The sequence below is a fragment of the Globicephala melas genome, chromosome 7 (assembly GCF_963455315.2).
Source record: "Globicephala melas chromosome 7, mGloMel1.2, whole genome shotgun sequence".
NCBI classification, from domain to species: Eukaryota; Metazoa; Chordata; class Mammalia; order Artiodactyla; family Delphinidae; genus Globicephala; species Globicephala melas.
In genome coordinates, this window is record NC_083320.1 from 54,288,424 (window position 1) to 54,306,748 (window position 18,325).

Genomic DNA, 18,325 nt, shown 5'->3' on the forward strand with positions numbered 1-18,325 from the left:
CAAAACACTTTTCCTTATTTTTATTAGTAGTATTACAGTTATTTTTATGACTCTGTAGAAATCTGTATCTGAAACATTCTATCTCATTCAAATGCTAACTAAAACTGCCATTTTTCAGACGTGTGAAATCAAGGCAGATGGTGGCAAACGCTTCTTGACTCTGCTCAAAGTCAAACTGGACCAGGCCGGTGAAGTTCTTTACCAGGCACTTAATGCAGTCACGACTGCCATTCTGACAGTAAAAGGTATTGGCCTTTAGAACTCGTGGAGTGTGCTCAACTTCATCTTATAGTCCTCTGCATTCTGAAAAACCTCATTCTTAATGTTTGATTTTCAGAAATCGAACTTGACTTTGCCGTGCCCCTGAAGGATGTCACGGTCCCAGAAAAGCGACAGGCTCGATTTGAATGTGTCCTCACTCGAGAGGCAAATGTTATATGGTCTAAAGGACCTGATATAATCAAGTCATCTGACAAGTTTGATATCATTGCTGATGGAAAGAAACACATTCTTGTCATCAATAATTCTCAGTTTGATGATGAAGGGGTCTATACTGCTGAAGTGGAGGGCAAGAAGACCTCAGCAAGATTATTTGTTACAGGTGAGAGCTGGTGAGATCTGCCTCTAACACCCCATAGTTAGGCACATGAGTATCTGACTTTAAAGACAGAACACCAAGTTCTAACAGCTGTAAGTGACCATCGGCCCCATGACTTTATTTTCACATTGCCATCAAAACAACCCCCTTAATTTTTTTTTTAATGGAGGAGAGCTTCATTTGAAAAGGTGACTCAATAAATGCCATGTGAAAGAGATTCTTTCTACCAGACAGATTAGAGTGGAATATTTCTGAACTAAATTGTATTTCTGAGCCTATTACCTTGCATTGCAGGTATAAGATTGAAATTCATATCACCTCTTGAAGATCAAACAGTGAAAGAAGGTGAAACAGCAACTTTTGTCTGTGAACTTTCTCATGAAAAAATGCACGTCGTCTGGTTCAAAAATGATGTCAAACTCCACACAAGCAGAACTGTACTCATCTCATCGGAGGGCAAGCTTCACAAGCTGGAAATGAGAGAAGTGACACCGGATGATATATCCCAGATCAAAGCTCAGGTTAAGGACCTGAGCTCCACAGCAAATCTGAAGGTCTTAGGTATATGTGACCAACTATAACCAAAGGGCCAGTTTTTGGATGGTGGGAGTGGGTAATAGTTAAACATTTTGCAACCTGTAACTCTTTAATTACCTTTCATTTTCACGTTCTTCTGATCATCTGCTGAATGTCTTTTACAGAGGCCGATCCCTACTTCACTATGAAATTACATGATAAGACTGGAGTCGAGAAGGATGAGATTATTCTGAAGTGTGAAGTGAGCAAAGATGTGCCAGTGAAATGGTTTAAAGACGGGGAAGAGATTGTACCTTCACCCAAATACTCTATCAAGGCAGATGGCCTGCGCCGCATCTTAAAAATCAAACAGGCAAAACTGAAAGACAAAGGCGAATACATGTGTGACTGTGGCACAGACAAGACAAAAGCAAATGTCACTGTTGAGGGTGAGTTGCATAAAATTTTTAAATGTACCCTATCTGAACCTGCAGTTTATTTGTTCAGTCATTCGAACAAAAGTCTGTATAATTTCAGCCCAACTAATAAAAGTGGAAAAACCTCTGTATGGAGTAGAAGTGTTTGTGGGTGAAACAGCTCGCTTTGAAATCGAACTTTCTGAACCAGATGTCCATGGCCAGTGGAAATTAAAAGGAGAGCCTTTAACTGCTTCCCCTGTAAGTCACAATGAACTGATCACACAGGTGGGGGGCTTGCTTGGTTGGTGAGAAATGATACATTTCTGGTATGAAAGCTCTTGATTATTTGCAGGGATAACCAGTGATGAAAATGATGTTCTCCTTTCTCTTTCCTCCTAACCTCACTCCAAACAGGACTGTGAAATCATTGAAGACGGGAAGAAGCATATTCTGGTCCTTTATAACTGCCAGCTGGATATGACAGGCGAGGTCTCCTTCCAAGCCGCCAACGCTAAATCTGCAGCCAATCTGAAAGTGAAAGGTACACTCCACCTGCCAGCCACCCTTCTGTATTTTCTTTGCCAGGCTTCCTTATGGGGCCCAGAATTGATGAATGGAATCATATTCTGGCTTCATTCACACCCTCTTCTTTTTTCAGAATTGCCACTTATCTTCATCACGCCTCTCAGTGATGTTAAAGTCTTTGAGAAAGATGAGGCTAAGTTTGAGTGTGAAGTATCCAGGGAGCCCAAAACATACCGTTGGCTGAAAGGAACCCAGGAAATCACAGGTGATGACAAAACTGAGCTTATTAAGGATGGCACTAGGCATTCGCTGGTGATCAAATCTGCTGCTTTTGAAGATGAAGCAAAATACATATTTGAAGCTGAAGATAAGCACACAAGTGGCAAACTGATCATTGAAGGTAAACAGTTTTGTCAGATAGGCCAACTTTAATTGTTTTTTTTTTTTTTTTTGCTTTTATATATCCTCCTTTAAGGACTGGAATTAATACGGGTTTTTTTTTTTTTTTTCTTGATAGGAATCCGACTCAAATTCCTCACCCCACTCAAGGATGTAACAGCCAAAGAGAGGGAAAGTGCTGTGTTTACTGTGGAGCTGTCCCATGATAACATTCGTGTTCGCTGGTTCAAGAACGACCAGCGCCTGCATACCACCAAGTTGGTCTCAATGGATGATGAAGGGAAAACCCATTCCATCACATTCAGAGACCTCTCTATTGATGACACCTCTCAAATTAAAGTAGAAGCTATGGGTTTAAGTTCAGAAGCCAAACTCACTGTGCTAGGTAGGTGCTTTGTTTTTTCAATTTAATTTTATTGCATTCAATTCATCAGAACTTTGTGGAGTATCTACTATATAAAATTCTGTCAAGGGTTATATTGCATGAAAGCAACACCTATCCTTAAGAAACTATCACATATATTATTAGGCTTGTTTCTCAAATGTTTTTACCTAAAAATATGAGGATTTTAAAGGGATAGACTCTGGCTCACAAAATAGCCATCTCAAATCAGAATTAAAACTCAGTTAATTATTGAGCCCTGTCATGTTTAAAATAGGAATATAAACACTTCTTCTCCCCTCACTTTATCAAAATTATTTCAGAAAAATGTTTTTCAAGTCCCTAGGAATCACAGAACTTACATTAATAAAGCTCATTGTTTTTCCTGGGCCCTTAATATTAGGCAGATTATATATAAAGTCTAACATATATAGAAACTATCAAAGGCAAACAATTGATATATGAAAGACTAATAAGGTGAATCTGAAAGCTTACAGGTAAACGAGGCATAAGAGATTTGCTAAGAAATTAAAAATTCATCTGAATAATGAAGGAACACATAATTAGGTTTGAAGCTAAATTTCATTGTATCTTTCAAACTACTGTTAATAAAATACTTCAAAATATAATATAGATGGATTAGATTTTGATAAATCCCAGGCATTGATTCTGTTTCTAACTTTTAGAGAACTTTTGAACATAAACATGTTAAATGTTTGTGGAAGCATGGTGCAATTTCTAAACATACCCAGACCTCTGTGAGCTGCCCCTTAAACTTTCCAAGAGACTGTCATCTCGTTAAGTGGTTAATAAATTTTTTTCACTTATACTTTACTTGCAGAGGGAGATCCATACTTTACAGGAAAGCTTCAAGATTACACTGGCACAGAGAAAAGTGAAGTGATTTTGCAGTGTGAAATTAGCAAAGCAGCTGCACCGGTGAAATGGTTTAAAGATGGACAGGAGATAAAGCCATCTAAAAATGCTGTTATTAAGGCAGATGGCAAGAAGCGCATGCTAATCCTAAAGAAAGCCTTGAAATCAGATATTGGACAGTACACCTGTGACTGTGGGACAGATAAGACCTCAGGAAAGCTTGAGATTGAGGGTAAGGAAATTTCGACGAGTTTCACTCTTGAAACTGTTGGAGTTATTTCTGCCAGAAGCCAATGACACATGCTGACCCTGCACTTTTTCTAGATCGGGAAATTAAACTGGTGCGACCCCTGTACAGCGTGGAGGTGATGGAGACTGAGACGGCCCGCTTTGAAACCGAAATCTCGGAAGATGATATCCACGCCAACTGGAAACTCAAGGGAGAGGCACTACTCCAAACACCTGTAAGGCTATTTCTGAACTTGTCAACACCTAGAGGAGCTGTATGAAATAGAAAAGGACAGGAGAAAAGTCAGACTGCATACAAGGCATTTAAAACATATCAGGTTCTTTACCAGACCTCAAACCAAAGAGAGCTATTAGGGTCTATGAATGGGCTTGGACAGGTACACTTGCAGTATTTTTGATCCAGCATAGTGGTATGAGGCTGTAGATATTCTGTGATGCTGCTAGTTGGTTCAAAATGATGTGGCTAAAACAAACACTGCCTTCATGAATAATATTTGTTAGCTTTCTTTCACAAAACTCAAAATTATATAGTCGCCTCACCAGTTATTTGTAAATTCCTTTAATTAAGATATTATATCCTCAGAAAAAAATACCAAAGAAGATGACTTCCTACGAAAACTTTTCTTTCTTTGGGTACAGGAGTGTGAGATCAAGGAAGAAGGCAAAATGCACTTCCTTATTTTGCACAACTGCCGACTGGACCAGACCGGTGGGGTAGATTTCCAAGCTGCCAATGTTAAATCTAGTGCCCACCTCCGAGTAAAACGTAAGTATTATGTGTTTCTGCTGAAAACAAATTGTATAGTTCTGCAGCAAATGGATGTGAGTGAAATTAATTGGATTTATTCAATTAATTAGAAAACATTATTAAAGTATAGAAACTGGCTTTCTTGTACTTACTTTTTGTCATCCTCACACGACTGTGGTTCAGATTCTAAAGTTTTGGAAATTTCACTGACCTTGCCATTTGAACAAAAGAAAATTAAGTCAGAATCTCCCACTTCGTAATTCTTTCACTTAAAGTAGATATTCATAGAAAAAGAATCTAACTCAGAACACTTAAAGACCCTTAAAGAAATCCTTCAAGTGGCTGTACAAGTATAGCACCATAAAGAAAAACTTTGCTGTGTGGGCATTTCAGACTCATTTCAGGCTAACATTTTTGGAAGGTGCAAAAGTGTTTATGGGTTGGGCAGGCTATGACATTGAGCGGCCCTTGTCCTCTCCCAATCAGAGGCTTGGTTATTTTGGAAGTCGCATACCTTCCGTAGCAAGAGGAACTTGACGCCCGGCACAGAGACAGATGCAGCACTAATTTCCTGCTGACCTTGTATATATCAGAACGAAAGGGCCCCTACAGATACCCACTCTCAGGCCACTAGCTCTCCCCTTCTGGGCACCAAGGGGCCACGTTCACATGGGAGTGAGAACAGTGGGCAGTCCTGTGGCTCTTTCCTTCTTGAAGAAAGCAACCAGGGAGATTAATAACTAAATCTGTATTTATCCTTTTGGAATTACAAAATGAGTCACCCAAAGCTTTTTCCTTCCTCTCGCAAAGCACGAGTCATTGGTCTTCTGAGGCCTCTGAAGGATGTCACAGTGACTGCAGGAGAAACAGCCACCTTCCACTGCGAGCTGTCTTATGAGGATATCCCAGTGGAATGGTACCTCAGAGGGAAGAAACTAGAGCCCAGCGATAAGGTAAGAAGCAGGAGTGCGGTTGCCTTGCCTTGCTCTTCCTTTTCCCTCAGTTCTTTCATCCTCACGTGTGTGTTCCTTGTTCTTTGCTTCCCTACATCCGTCTCCCTTTCCCTTTCTTTTCCCTACTCAAGCCTGATTTCTGCTGAAATTGTAAAGCAGATTCTTCTCATTTTTGTTGGGTTTAACCTGATGATATTTTTACTGAAATGGAAATTAACATTTTAAGTACGATCAAGTTTTAGGTTTTTGAAGAAAAGGCAAACGCTCATTAGCTATCAGTGATAGTTTAATTCATCGAAAGACAGGAAGGATCAAAAAGGCTTTCTGATTCGATGCGTGCTAACGAGGGTACAGATTTAAGTTTTATGGCTAATTCTCTCCATGCTATCTAGTGTTCTGCATATTAGAAGATTAAGAGGAGAGGATGGAAATTCCATTTCAGGCAGTGGATCAAGTAGTTGAGATAACTTCTGGGCAGATATCTGTTCTTCAAGCATTTCTCCAAAGCTATTTTTAACCCTCAAGTGCTTTGAGCTGTGCCAATTCTGGAATGCAAGTGGACTATTTAAAGTGCAACGGATGGTGCTGGCAAGAAAGAAGGGCTCTGTGATTACCCACATGTATGAGCAAATATACTTTAAGAAGTTTTAGGGAATAACTAGCTTCTGGTGTTACCCCAAATTTCACCCATAAGGAAAAACCAGAGTGATTATTCAGATAGGCCCAAAATACTGTTTACCCAAATTGAGCTCTGTATTTTGCCCCCTAAGACAATGTGTGTGTCTAAATTATCTTTATAATTCACCATTAATTTTGAATTCTTGAAATAAAATTATAGAAAATGCCCAACGTGGGTTGGAAAGAAAGGACAGGGCATTTCATTGTTCTCTGTCAGTTTTTTTTCAATATTTTTAGAAAGAGTATCAAATGTGTCATCAAGCTCTCAGTTTAAATCAAGCTGTTAAGAATTATAGGAACGTAATTTAAAAGGGATTCAGTTTAACAAAGAGCCACAACGTTGATTAAAGTATTAGAAGGAAAATGCCTTTGAACAACTGCTCTCAAACAAACAAACAAAAAACTAGTATTCTGCCAAAGTGATTGAAGGGTGATTCAGTTAACAGTCATCTGAGAGATAAAATCTGCCTGCTATACTGACAATAACGACCACTTGATCTCCTTTGTTACCAAGGATAGAAAAAGCAGCCATATGTTCAAATTGCAGCAAGAGAATTAAGTTTAATATGAGGAAACTGTCCTCACCGTGAGGTCTTCTAAATACTGACCTGGGTGATGGAGGCATCTCCACCTTCAAGTTTGCTTTTGAAAAATATACATTTGTCCAATTAAGTGTGGTTTAACTGCTTTCATGTCTAAAGGCAGAGACTTGGTTGACTTCAAAATCCTTTCTAGATCTATAAAGACATGATTTGAATAAAGGAACACTGCTTAAGGACAAATGATATTATTCTTCTGCTACTAATTATTTTTTGCTCAAATTAAGAGCTTTTATTAAAGATCAGTCATTATTTCTAATGTAAAAACTGTACTATTTTATTTTATTTTATTTTTTACTTTTTTTAATTTTTATTGAAGTATAGTTGATTTACCATGTTGTGTTAGTTTCAGGTGTACAGCAAAGTGAATCTGTTATACACATACATATATCCACTCTTTTTTAGATTCTTTTTCCATATAGGCCATTACAGAGTATTGAGTAGAGTTCCCTGTGCTATACAGGTCATTATTAGTTATCTATTTTATTTATAGTAGTGTATATAAAAACTATGCTATTTGAAATTAAAATGTAGACTCCTAAAAATCTGAGTTACATTTCTTTTACTAAAATACACACACACACACACACACACACACACACACACACGCATTTATCTTATTGTCACGGAACTTTTTTCTCAGGTTAGAAAGGATCACCTTACTATAATTCTGTTGGGCCTTTTTGTGTCTCTCTTGGCATAGGAATTTTAATCTTTTACTTTAGCCACCTAAAATACTTCAGCCTTTTGTGAACTTGCTCGTCTATTATTAAAAGTCTCTTTTTATAAAGAACTGAAATAGAAACTGTGAAATAAAGTCATTTTACTACATTTTGCAGGTTTTGTTTAAATTAAGTCTATCAGAACAAACTAGCTATTATCAATTTAATTCAGGCCTTTCATCTTCACTTTGGTATAGTTTTTGGAGGCTAAACATTCTGTAACCAAACAAAAACACATTATTAGAATAGAAAATCAAAAGAGGAAATTTCAGAAATGAGTTGTGGTTTTTTTACCCCCTTGGCCATCAGTCCAGGAAAAGACTGCTAAGTCCTAAATGGCCATTGAGAATTTTGTATTTAAACTTTAATAGCTTGGTCACAGTCATAATGCCTATTGTATTATAGTAATATGCTTCCATTATAAGTTAACAATATTTTAAAGGAATAATCTCTAACATTATCTTTACATAATCTACCACAAAATCTTCAGCATTCATATTATTGTTTTATTTTTATAAGGTAGCTGTTAGTTTTTTGCCCTTTAACATAATCAGTGTATACTGTATATGAGCTATTTCCTAAGAACCACTGTGTTCTGAGTAACAGAATATTCTAGAGTAGCCTCAGAGGAATTTCAATGATAAAACAACATGTTAACAGATAAGACATATCTGTTGGTGGATTAGAACCTGAGATACGTTTTAAAATAGCCCTAAATTACAGTCCAAATTTTAAATTCAAAATTTATATTGAAACGTCATCACAGAAACAATTTTTCTCCCATTCAAGCACCATGTCCTTGAATAAGTAGCTGTGTTCCTACGACATATCTTAATTACCTTCTCCTACTTATTTTCCCTTATTATGTTTTTGGCTTTCTCAATTATTAAGGTAGTTATATTAATAACCATGCCCAGCTCTTCACTAAGGAAAAACCTTTATATGAAATTTTATTCCCGACTCTTTTTTACACCAGCATAATAAACAGTTCCACTGCTGAAAAATTTTGACATTATTCTTAACTGTAAGTGAACTCTGAAGCAAAGTCGATCTGTATGACAGGGCACAGTGTCTTATGGAATTTGGGATGGTAGAACTAGAAGAACCTCCAATTGTCTTATAATTTACTGTCAGGATGGCCCTGTCTGTAGCCTGATTTTCAGTTGCACATGCCACAGTTATGGGACCTAAAGGCAGCCCATATCAAGGCAGTGTATTCTTTTTCTGTTTTTTAATTAATTAATTTATTTATTATTTATTTTTGGCTGCACTGGGTCTTCGTTGCTGCGTGTGGCCTTCTCTAGTTGCAGCGAGCAGGGGCTACTCCCTGTTGAGGTGTGCGGGCTTCTCATTGCAGTGGCTTCTCTTGTTGTGGAGCTTGGGCTCCAGGCGCGCGGGCTTCAGTAGTTGCAGCTTGTGGGCTCTAGAGTGCAGGCTCAGTAGTTGTGACACACGGGCCTAGTTGCTCCGCGGCATGTGGGATCTTCCCGAACCAGGGCACGAACCTGTGTCCCCTGCATTAGCAGGTGGATTCTTAACCACTGCGCCACCAGGAAAGCCCAAGGCAGTGTATTCTTTTTGACAATTCATTTTCCTACAGTCTATACCCCTTCAAACCACCTAAGGTTGCATTTACAACAAGAATTTATCATCCAAATATTAACGGTAATGGCAGCATTTGTCTTGATATTCTAAGATCACAGTGGTCTCCTGTTTTAACTAGTTCTGAAGTTCCTTTATCCATATGTTCACTGCTATGTGAACAATTGTAGCCTTGCCTGATACCTGATTTTACCAGTCATGAGGTCCAAACACAAAGGGAAGTAGAGGCAACATCTTCATTTGTCTTTTTGAACAAAATTAAGAAATTGTACAGATTATTTTAATCACAGTTTAATTGGCTTGTAAAATAATTTTAATTGCTAAAATAAATGGGAAGAATTCCAGCTCATTGCAGGGCAAACACCGTGCATTTAGAACATGAGTTTACTTTCAACTTACTATATGCAATCATTTTTTCCCTCTTCCTTTCATGATTTAGCTATTCTAAGTTCTTCCTTTATATATATAAACCCAGCAGCACAATGGAGGCAAATATATATGTATACATATAAATACACACATATAAACTTGCCTGGCATTTCAACATAAAAGTCCTCCTAGTAACTATGTAAAGGTAACTGAGAAACTATAAAAGCCTAAAATTTCCTTAAAAGATTCCAAACTATTGGTTAGAATTATTTTCAAATACACATATGCTATACAAATGATTATAAAACAACTTTTCAAACTGTTTACCTGAATGAACTAAATGCACCAAAAAATATATATACACACACACACATACATATATATATAGTAATGCCATTTCATATATTTTTTTCTTCCAGTTTTATTGATATATAATTGACGTACAGCACTGTATAAGTTTAAGGTGTACAGCACAATGATGTGACTTACGTATATCATGAAATAATTACCATAATGTTTCGTGAACATCCATTATCTCATATATATATTAAAGATATAGAAAAAAAAATTTTCCTATGATGAGAACTCTTAGGATTTACCCTCTTAACAACTTTCATATGTAACATAGAGCAGTGTTAATTATATCTATCATGTTGTACATTACATCACTAGTACTTATTTATCTTATAAATGGAAATTTCTACCTTTTGACTGCCTTCATCCAATGAACCCCCATCCTCACCCCCCACCCCCAGAAAACACAGATCTGATCTCTTCTTCTGTGAGTTTGTTTGTTTTTGAAGTATAATTGACCTATAACACTATATTAGTTCCTGGTACATAACATAGTGATTCTATATTCCTGTAGATTTCAAAATGATCACCATGATAAATTTAATTACCATGCATATATTCTTAAACTGCCCCTTTTTTTTTTTTTTTCAAAAAAAGGTGGTCACACGTTCAGAAGGAAGAGTTCATACACTTACTCTGCGGGATGTAAAGTTAGAAGATGCTGGAGAAGTCCAACTAGTAGCAAAAGATTTCAAAACGCAAGCCAACCTCTTCGTGAAAGGTAATCACATGGCTTATTTTTTAAAACATGTATAATGCAGAGGTTCATAAATAATGCCAACTCTCAACTATCTGTATGTGGTAAATACCACAGATCATTAAAATTCACCAAATATCAGAAAGTCTAATTTTACTTTTTGCTTAACAAAATAGTTCACAGACTACTAAAAAAAAAAGAGCCAAAATTGGCTAGAATAGGTTTTACTTCCCTTTTCCATTCCCACTGTTTTTACTGCATTTAAAAAACTGCTGGAGGAAGAATTATTATCAATAGGTATCTATCACTCTCTTAACCAAGAGTTGGCTATTATTTCCTTGATGTTTCATATTCTTTAAAAATGCTTTTCCTCTGTATATAAAAATAATGATGAAACATCATTATTAGACGAAGACATCTGAGTGGAATCAAAACTTACAAATGAAACTTAAAAACAGAAAAGCCCTCAAGATACAAGAGGAAAATTGAGGAGGTGCTGAAACTCTTGGAGAAGGAAAGGAGAAATACCTTGGCTAATTAGTATGATTCTTTCAGAACCCCCAGTTGAATTCACTAAACCTCTTGAGGACCAGACGGTCGAAGAGGAAGCCACTGCGGTATTGGAGTGTGAAGTATCCCGAGAAAATGCTAAGGTGAAATGGTTCAAAAATGGGACAGAAATTCTCAAAAGCAAGAAGTATGAAATTGTTGCTGATGGCAGGGTCAGGAAACTTATTATACACGGCTGCACCCCAGAGGATATTAAAACATACACTTGTGATGCTAAGGATTTTAAGACTTCCTGTAACCTGAACGTCGTGCGTAAGTATTCTTCTTACACAGCACTTTTCACTTGCAACTCTTTGATGACAGCAACAAAAAAAACCCCCACTTTTTTGCATGCCCTTCTTGGCCTAACCACATTTCTTGGCAACTTAACAGTATCGATACTGACGTAACATGATATTTTATGTGTTTAAAAAAAAGAGAGGTCCTTCCACTACATCTGGTCTGAGAAGGGCAGAGTGATCACTTTTTGCGATGCTTCTCACTGAGTAGTGAGAGATGTGCTCTTTGTCTACATGGGGTAAGCCTACTGCAGGAATATCTCAATACAGATGAGGACAAATTGAATTTAAAAAGACAAGAAGGGTGTCATAAAAAAAGAAAAAGGAAAGGAAAGGAAAGCCATTGCCACTTGGAAGGAAAATGAATTTTCAGGTATGAGGAACCACTAGAAAATGATCATGAAATTTCAGTCTGAATAGGAGCACACTAGAGGTCTGCTGTAATATGATAAAGCCCATTCACATAATGCTGTCTCTGAGAATAAGAATGGAAAAGAAGATGGAGAGAAGCCTGTATCCCTTGAGTCCTATAAATGAAGAGAGCACTAATGGTTTTTAGCACTACTTCTTCCTCTGGTGGAAAATAAAACGTCTTTTTTCAGAATGCCACATGCTAACTCATTTTTTTTTCATTCATTCATTTGTCCAGCAATAATATTTTAGTGTCTTTATTTTTGTGCAGTATTTGCTATTGGTTTAGTTGCTTCCCATCTGTCAACAGCTCATAGTGGCTTTGATTGTGCTTCCATGCATCTTGGTCTGTTTTATTCTTTCCACTTTGTGGCTGTTCTGCTTTCGCTTATGACAGAATAGCTTCTTGGGTCTCCTTCTTCCTTTTGTTACCTACTTTATCTCTATTCTGAGAAGGCTCAGCAACAATGAGCATATCTTCAAGCCTATTAGCCAGCACTTGTGTCCCAGAATTTCATTGATCAAGAAAGGGCATCTTGGGAAGGACTCACAAGGAACCCTGAAAGAAGGAAGGGCATGTGGGCAGCTCTCCAATCCTATATATCCACCAACTTAATTCTGGAGATAAATGAAACCAGAGATTTAAAAAAAAAATTACCCTTCCATTCAAAGCATGTTGTTTTGTCACACTAATGGACTTTATACCTGACTTATACGTGACCTCTTTGAAGCTGACACACACCAAAAAAGCTGAATGTATGTGATTTCAATTGCAAACTCATGTCTCTTAGCCATAGACAAGACTGATCATAGCTTTTCAAGCTGCACTATCATTGAATTCTTCTAATTTCTCAAAGATTATGCTGCCTGCCTTAAATAAGATAACGATTCTTTGCTACTGGTGATTCCTTTGACGATATCAACTTTCAACTCTGGAGAAGTATCAATGAAGATATTTCCTCCAGCTTTCATTCAGAACTGAGCTGGCGATAGATAGATAGATAGATAGATAGATAGATAGATAGATAGCAAGAATTAGTTGGACATATATTATGCCACATAATTTTATGAAAACTAAGAGATATGTAAAATGCAAAGTATCACAACTGAATGGCAGCTCCAAGTGATTTCCAAATCAGCTGTAGCCTGCTAATATGAAAAAGCCTGCAAAAGCACCACAGTATGTCCGAGTGAATTTCTAGAAACCTCATTCTGAATTCTGATGACCTTCTCTTACAGCTCCTCATGTGGACTTCTTAAGACCACTCACCAATCTTCAAGTTAAAGAAAAAGAAATGGCTCGGTTTGAGTGTGAAATTTCCCGAGAAAATGCCAAGGTCTGTGATTGTGTGGTCGCTAACTTGTGTTTTCTGATAACTTTGTTTACTTTTGGTCTGACCAAAATGAAAAAAACAACAAAAAAAAATGAATCAAACCTCTCTGTAGTCATCACTTTACTTTTAGCTCAATGATTATTACTTTAGTGTGAGATACATACTTGATTTAATTGTTCTCTTTTTAGTATTACTATGATTCGTTTGCTATTACTTGAAAAACACTGGACTTGCAATCAGGAGATTTAGATATTATTAATTTGAACCATAAGAAATTGATGTTTTCTTAGGTTAAAAACAATCAAATAAAAAAAAAACAATCAAATATCAGCAATTTCATATGTCTCGACTCAGTGCTCCTGGTTGCCATTAACTACCATTGGCGAGTCAACTTTGAGTCCTGGAAAACAAAGGAGTTGGTCTGCATGAAATCCAAGGCCCTCTACGGCTCTAATACATGATCCCGTTATTTTTAATAACTGATAATAGTATCACAGCTGTTCACTTAATAATTGAAGCAGTTCTTGTTTCTGGGGGTTTGGTTATATTTACCACTTTGGTTCTTCTTCATAACGTAAAGTCTTATTGACTGCTTTTAGAAAAGCTTAGGATCATAGTTCCTCTTAAGGACACACATGTGAAGGGACAACAGAACTGATAAAGGTTTTTTTTTTATCTTAAATATAGGTTCAGTGGTTTAAAGATGGTGCTGAAATTAAAAAGGGCAAAAAATATGACATCATATCTAAGGGAGCAGTCCGCATTCTTGTCGTCAACAAATGTCTAGTGGCTGATGAAGCAGAATATTCCTGTGAAGTAAGGACAGCGCGAACTTCCGGCATGCTGACAGTCCTGGGTAAGAATGAAGTCTTTCTTTGCAGGAGTATATGTGTTGGGAAAAAAAAAAAATTCCAGTTTAATTCAGTGTTTTTTGTTTTTAATTCTTCTTGCAGAAGAAGAAGCTGTCTTTACAAAAAATCTTACCAACATTGAAGTTAGTGAAACAGACACTGTAAAACTGGTTTGTGAAGTCTCCAAGCCCGGAGCAGAAGTAATTTGGTACAAAGGGGATGAAGAGATCATTGAAACAGGAAGATATGAAACACTTACTGTTGGACGAAAGAGAATCCTGACCATTCAGAATGCTCACCTGGAAGACACTGGCAACTACAACTGCCGACTCCCAAGTTCTCGAACCGATGGCAAAGTCAAAGTTCATGGTATGAAAATTACAGTGAATACTATTGTATTTTAAGAAAATCATACCTGTTGCATGTAAGGTACAAATGCTTAATTTTTCAATATCTTGCAACTTTTTCTTTCCAGAACTTGCTGCTGAATTTATCTCAAAGCCTCAAAACGTTGAAATACTTGAAGGAGAAAAGGCTGAATTTGTCTGCTCTCTATCAAAGGAAAGCTTTGCAGTCCAGTGGAAGAGAGATGATAAGACACTTGAATCTGGAGATAAATATGACATAATTGCTGATGGCAAAAAGAGGATCCTAGTTGTGAAAGATGCCACATTACAAGATATGGGCACTTATGTAGTCATGGCTGGGGCTGCCAGAGCAGCAGCTCACCTGACAGTAATTGGTAAGTTTGTTTGTGCTTCTTGGATTTACTTATATTTGCATCTACCACATTAGTACTTCTTCATACTACAAAATCTTGTTGATTGCTTTCAGAAAAACTCAGGATCATAGTTCCTCTGAAGAACACCCGTGTGAAGGAACAACAAGAAGCTGTCTTTAACTGTGAGGTCAATACCGAAGGTGCCAAAGCCAAATGGTTCAGAAATGAAGAAGCCATATTTGATAGTTCAAAATACATTATTCTCCAAAAAGACCTGGTCTACACCCTCAGAATTAGAGGTGCACAATTAGATGATCAAGCCAACTATAATGTGTCTCTGACCAATCACAGAGGTGAAAATGTTAAGAGTGCAGCCAATCTAATTGTAGAAGGTAAGTCACTTATTTGACATTAGAGATTTAAAAAATCAATTTCTATGATGAAAACAAATAAAATCAACACTCTTCTTCTCCTTTCCAACAGAAGAAGACCTTAGGATCACTGAGCCTCTTAAAGATATTGAAACAATGGAGAAGAAATCGGTCACATTCTGGTGCAAGGTGAACCGTCTCAATGTAACACTGAACTGGACCAAAAACGGCGAAGAGGTGGCTTTTGACAACCGTGTTTTATACAGAATTGATAAATATAAGCACTCTCTAATCATTAAAGACTGTGGCTTCCCAGATGAAGGTGAATACATTGTCACTGCTGGACAAGATAAATCTGTTGCTGAACTTCTCATCATAGAAGCCCCTACAGAATTTGTGGAACACTTGGAAGACCAGACAGTCACTGAGTTTGACGATGCTGTCTTCTCCTGCCAGCTCTCCAGAGAGAAAGCAAATGTAAAATGGTACAGAAACGGGAGAGAAATCAAAGAAGGCAAAAAGTACGTGAGAGCTTCTCAGTCTCTATTTCTGTAGCTATATATACAAGTTTGCCAATTTAGTGGTCATTATGCAAGCTAACCAATAATTCAATCTCTTCTTTTAGATACAAATTTGAAAAAGATGGCAGAATACATAGACTCATTATAAAAGACTGCAGGCTGGATGATGAATGTGAATATGCTTGTGGAGTAGAAGACAGGAGGTCTCGAGCTAGACTCTTTGTGGAAGGTACATATTAAGTGAAAGGACGATTTTTAATTCTAGTACCTTTTTAAATGTTGTTAATCCCAATACAAACATGTTTGTATTTATTTCACATTTTCTTTTCAGAAATCCCTGTTGAGATCATCAGGCCTCCCCAAGACATCCTTGAAGCCCCTGGTACTGATGTTGTCTTTTTAGCTGAGCTCAACAAAGACAAGGTGGAAGTCCAGTGGCTAAAAAACAACATGATTATTGTCCAGGGTGATAAACACCAGATGATGAGTGAAGGAAAGATACACAGGCTACAGGTCTGTGACATTAAGCCCCGTGACCAGGGTGAATACAGATTTATTGCCAAAGACAAAGAAGCCAGAGCTAAGCTTGAACTGGCAGGTAAGTCCCTTTCTTTTATTTTCAAACATCCTTACAATACCACAGATACTGGGTAGGTTTCAGATTTCACAGTTAATTAATGAGAAAATGTTTGTGAAAGCTTTTTATTCCGATTAAGCCTTGTCCACATGTTAACTATTCTAATTCCTCTTACCACCAAGTGTCCTGAGTAAGAGGAAATTGATAGCATTGCTCTTTACATGCGATAATCTTGCACAGCTCCTGGCACATGGCAGCTGTTCGTTAACTCCTAGAATTAACCTATTGCCCTGAGAGTCTTCCCAGCAAACCCAGACCTAGAGACAGGCCCATTCCTTTCTACTTTCCAAATCCCTGTGGGGCCTCTTAGGTCTGTTCTCATCCTGACCCAAGCTTCCAAGACATCCTTAGAGGTTGGCACTTTGAAAGAGCCATTAATGTACCTCTTGTGCATAAGAACAAGTTTATCTGGTTTATCTTGAACTAAGTATGAGGTGCCTATTTTATATAAAAAACAAAAAACCAAAAACACGTTCTGTGCACTATATTCAGGCCTCTGTTATTATTATTGGCAAAGAATGGAGATTTTGTGGTTTCATATCATACTTAGTCCTCTATTCTTCAGAGTCTGATAATTTGCAAAATAAGCCGTGAGAACTCTAAGTCAGCTAGTGTTCTCTCCTGTAAAGTTACTGTGACATGTAACCAGTATTTGCTAACAAATGCATAGTAAAGAAGCTATGGCATAGCTGGACTACAATAAATAACTCAAAAGCATTCATATATTATTTTTCTCACTAGCTGCACCTAAAATCAAGACAGCTGACCAAAACCTGGTGGTTGATGCTGGCCAGCCTCTGACCATGGTGGTGCCCTATGATGCCTACCCCAAGGCAGAAGCTGAGTGGTTTAAAGAAAATGAACCTCTATCTTCAAAAACTGTTGATACTACAGCTGAACAGACTTCTTTCAGAATTTCAGAAGCCAAGAAAGGAGACAAAGGAAGGTATAAAATTGTGCTTCAGAACAAACATGGAAAAGCAGAAGCATTCATCAATTTACAAGTTATAGGTAAGCCCTTGAGTCACTTGGACTTTATTGGCAAAGCACAACTAAAAGCGTGATAACACACTAAAAAAAAAAAATGTATATGTGAATTCCAGATGTTCCTGGGCCAGTACGTAACTTAGAAGTGACAGAAACATTTGATGGTGAAGTGAGCCTCGCTTGGGAAGAACCATTAACTGATGGTGGAAGCAAAATCATAGGTTATGTTGTTGAAAGACGTGACATCAAGAGAAAGACCTGGGTTCTGGCCACTGACCGTGCAGATAGTTGTGAGTTTACTGTCACTAGACTACAAAAAGGAGGAGTTGAGTACCTATTCCGTGTGAGCGCAAGAAACAGAGTCGGCACTGGTGAACCAGTAGAAACTGACAGTCCTGTAGAAGCAAGGAGTAAATATGGTAAGAAGTTTTTAAGTAAATTGTAAACTAGCTTATCTTTGCTTTTATCCCTGAGATAACCTAAAGCCCCTGTTTTCTGGATATCCAGATGTTCCAGGCCCTCCTTTGAATGTAACGATCACTGATGTGAACAGATTTGGTGTCTCATTGACATGGGAACCACCAGAGTATGATGGAGGTGCTGAGATCACAAACTACGTCATTGAATTAAGGGACAAGACTTCTATCAGATGGGAAACTGCCATGACAGTAAGAGCTGAAGAACTGTCTGCAACTGTCACTGATGTGGTGGAAGGACAGGAGTACAGTTTCCGGGTTAGGGCCCAAAACCGAATTGGAGTTGGAAAACCAAGTGCAGCCACACCCTTCATCAAAGTTGCTGATCCGATTGGTGAGTCCATCAAAAAAAGGGAAATAAGTAATCCATTTAATCAAGAAATTAAGCTTATCGATTAAAATAAATCAAATTAAACAGAAGTTAATGAAAAGAACATCAGAAAAATTTGAACAAAATTGTAGAAATCCAGACTGGGCCTGCT

General features: G+C 37.5%; 1 protein-coding gene across 1 annotated transcript in view; it reads left to right on the top strand.

Annotated features, from left to right (window-relative positions):
• Window positions 1-18,325, top strand: part of TTN (titin) — a 279,722-nt gene that overhangs the window by 169,298 nt on the left and 92,099 nt on the right. The window contains 25 exon segments of the mRNA XM_060302200.1: window positions 119-245; window positions 338-601; window positions 893-1,159; window positions 1,300-1,563; window positions 1,652-1,791; window positions 1,948-2,074; window positions 2,192-2,458; window positions 2,576-2,842; window positions 3,681-3,947; window positions 4,040-4,179; window positions 4,604-4,730; window positions 5,523-5,665; window positions 10,587-10,710; window positions 11,242-11,508; window positions 13,185-13,282; window positions 13,967-14,135; window positions 14,233-14,499; window positions 14,606-14,872; window positions 14,965-15,243; window positions 15,335-15,743; window positions 15,848-15,972; window positions 16,075-16,341; window positions 17,122-17,391; window positions 17,484-17,786; window positions 17,875-18,177. Coding sequence (XP_060158183.1) covers window positions 119-245; window positions 338-601; window positions 893-1,159; window positions 1,300-1,563; window positions 1,652-1,791; window positions 1,948-2,074; window positions 2,192-2,458; window positions 2,576-2,842; window positions 3,681-3,947; window positions 4,040-4,179; window positions 4,604-4,730; window positions 5,523-5,665; window positions 10,587-10,710; window positions 11,242-11,508; window positions 13,185-13,282; window positions 13,967-14,135; window positions 14,233-14,499; window positions 14,606-14,872; window positions 14,965-15,243; window positions 15,335-15,743; window positions 15,848-15,972; window positions 16,075-16,341; window positions 17,122-17,391; window positions 17,484-17,786; window positions 17,875-18,177 — 5,548 coding nt within the window.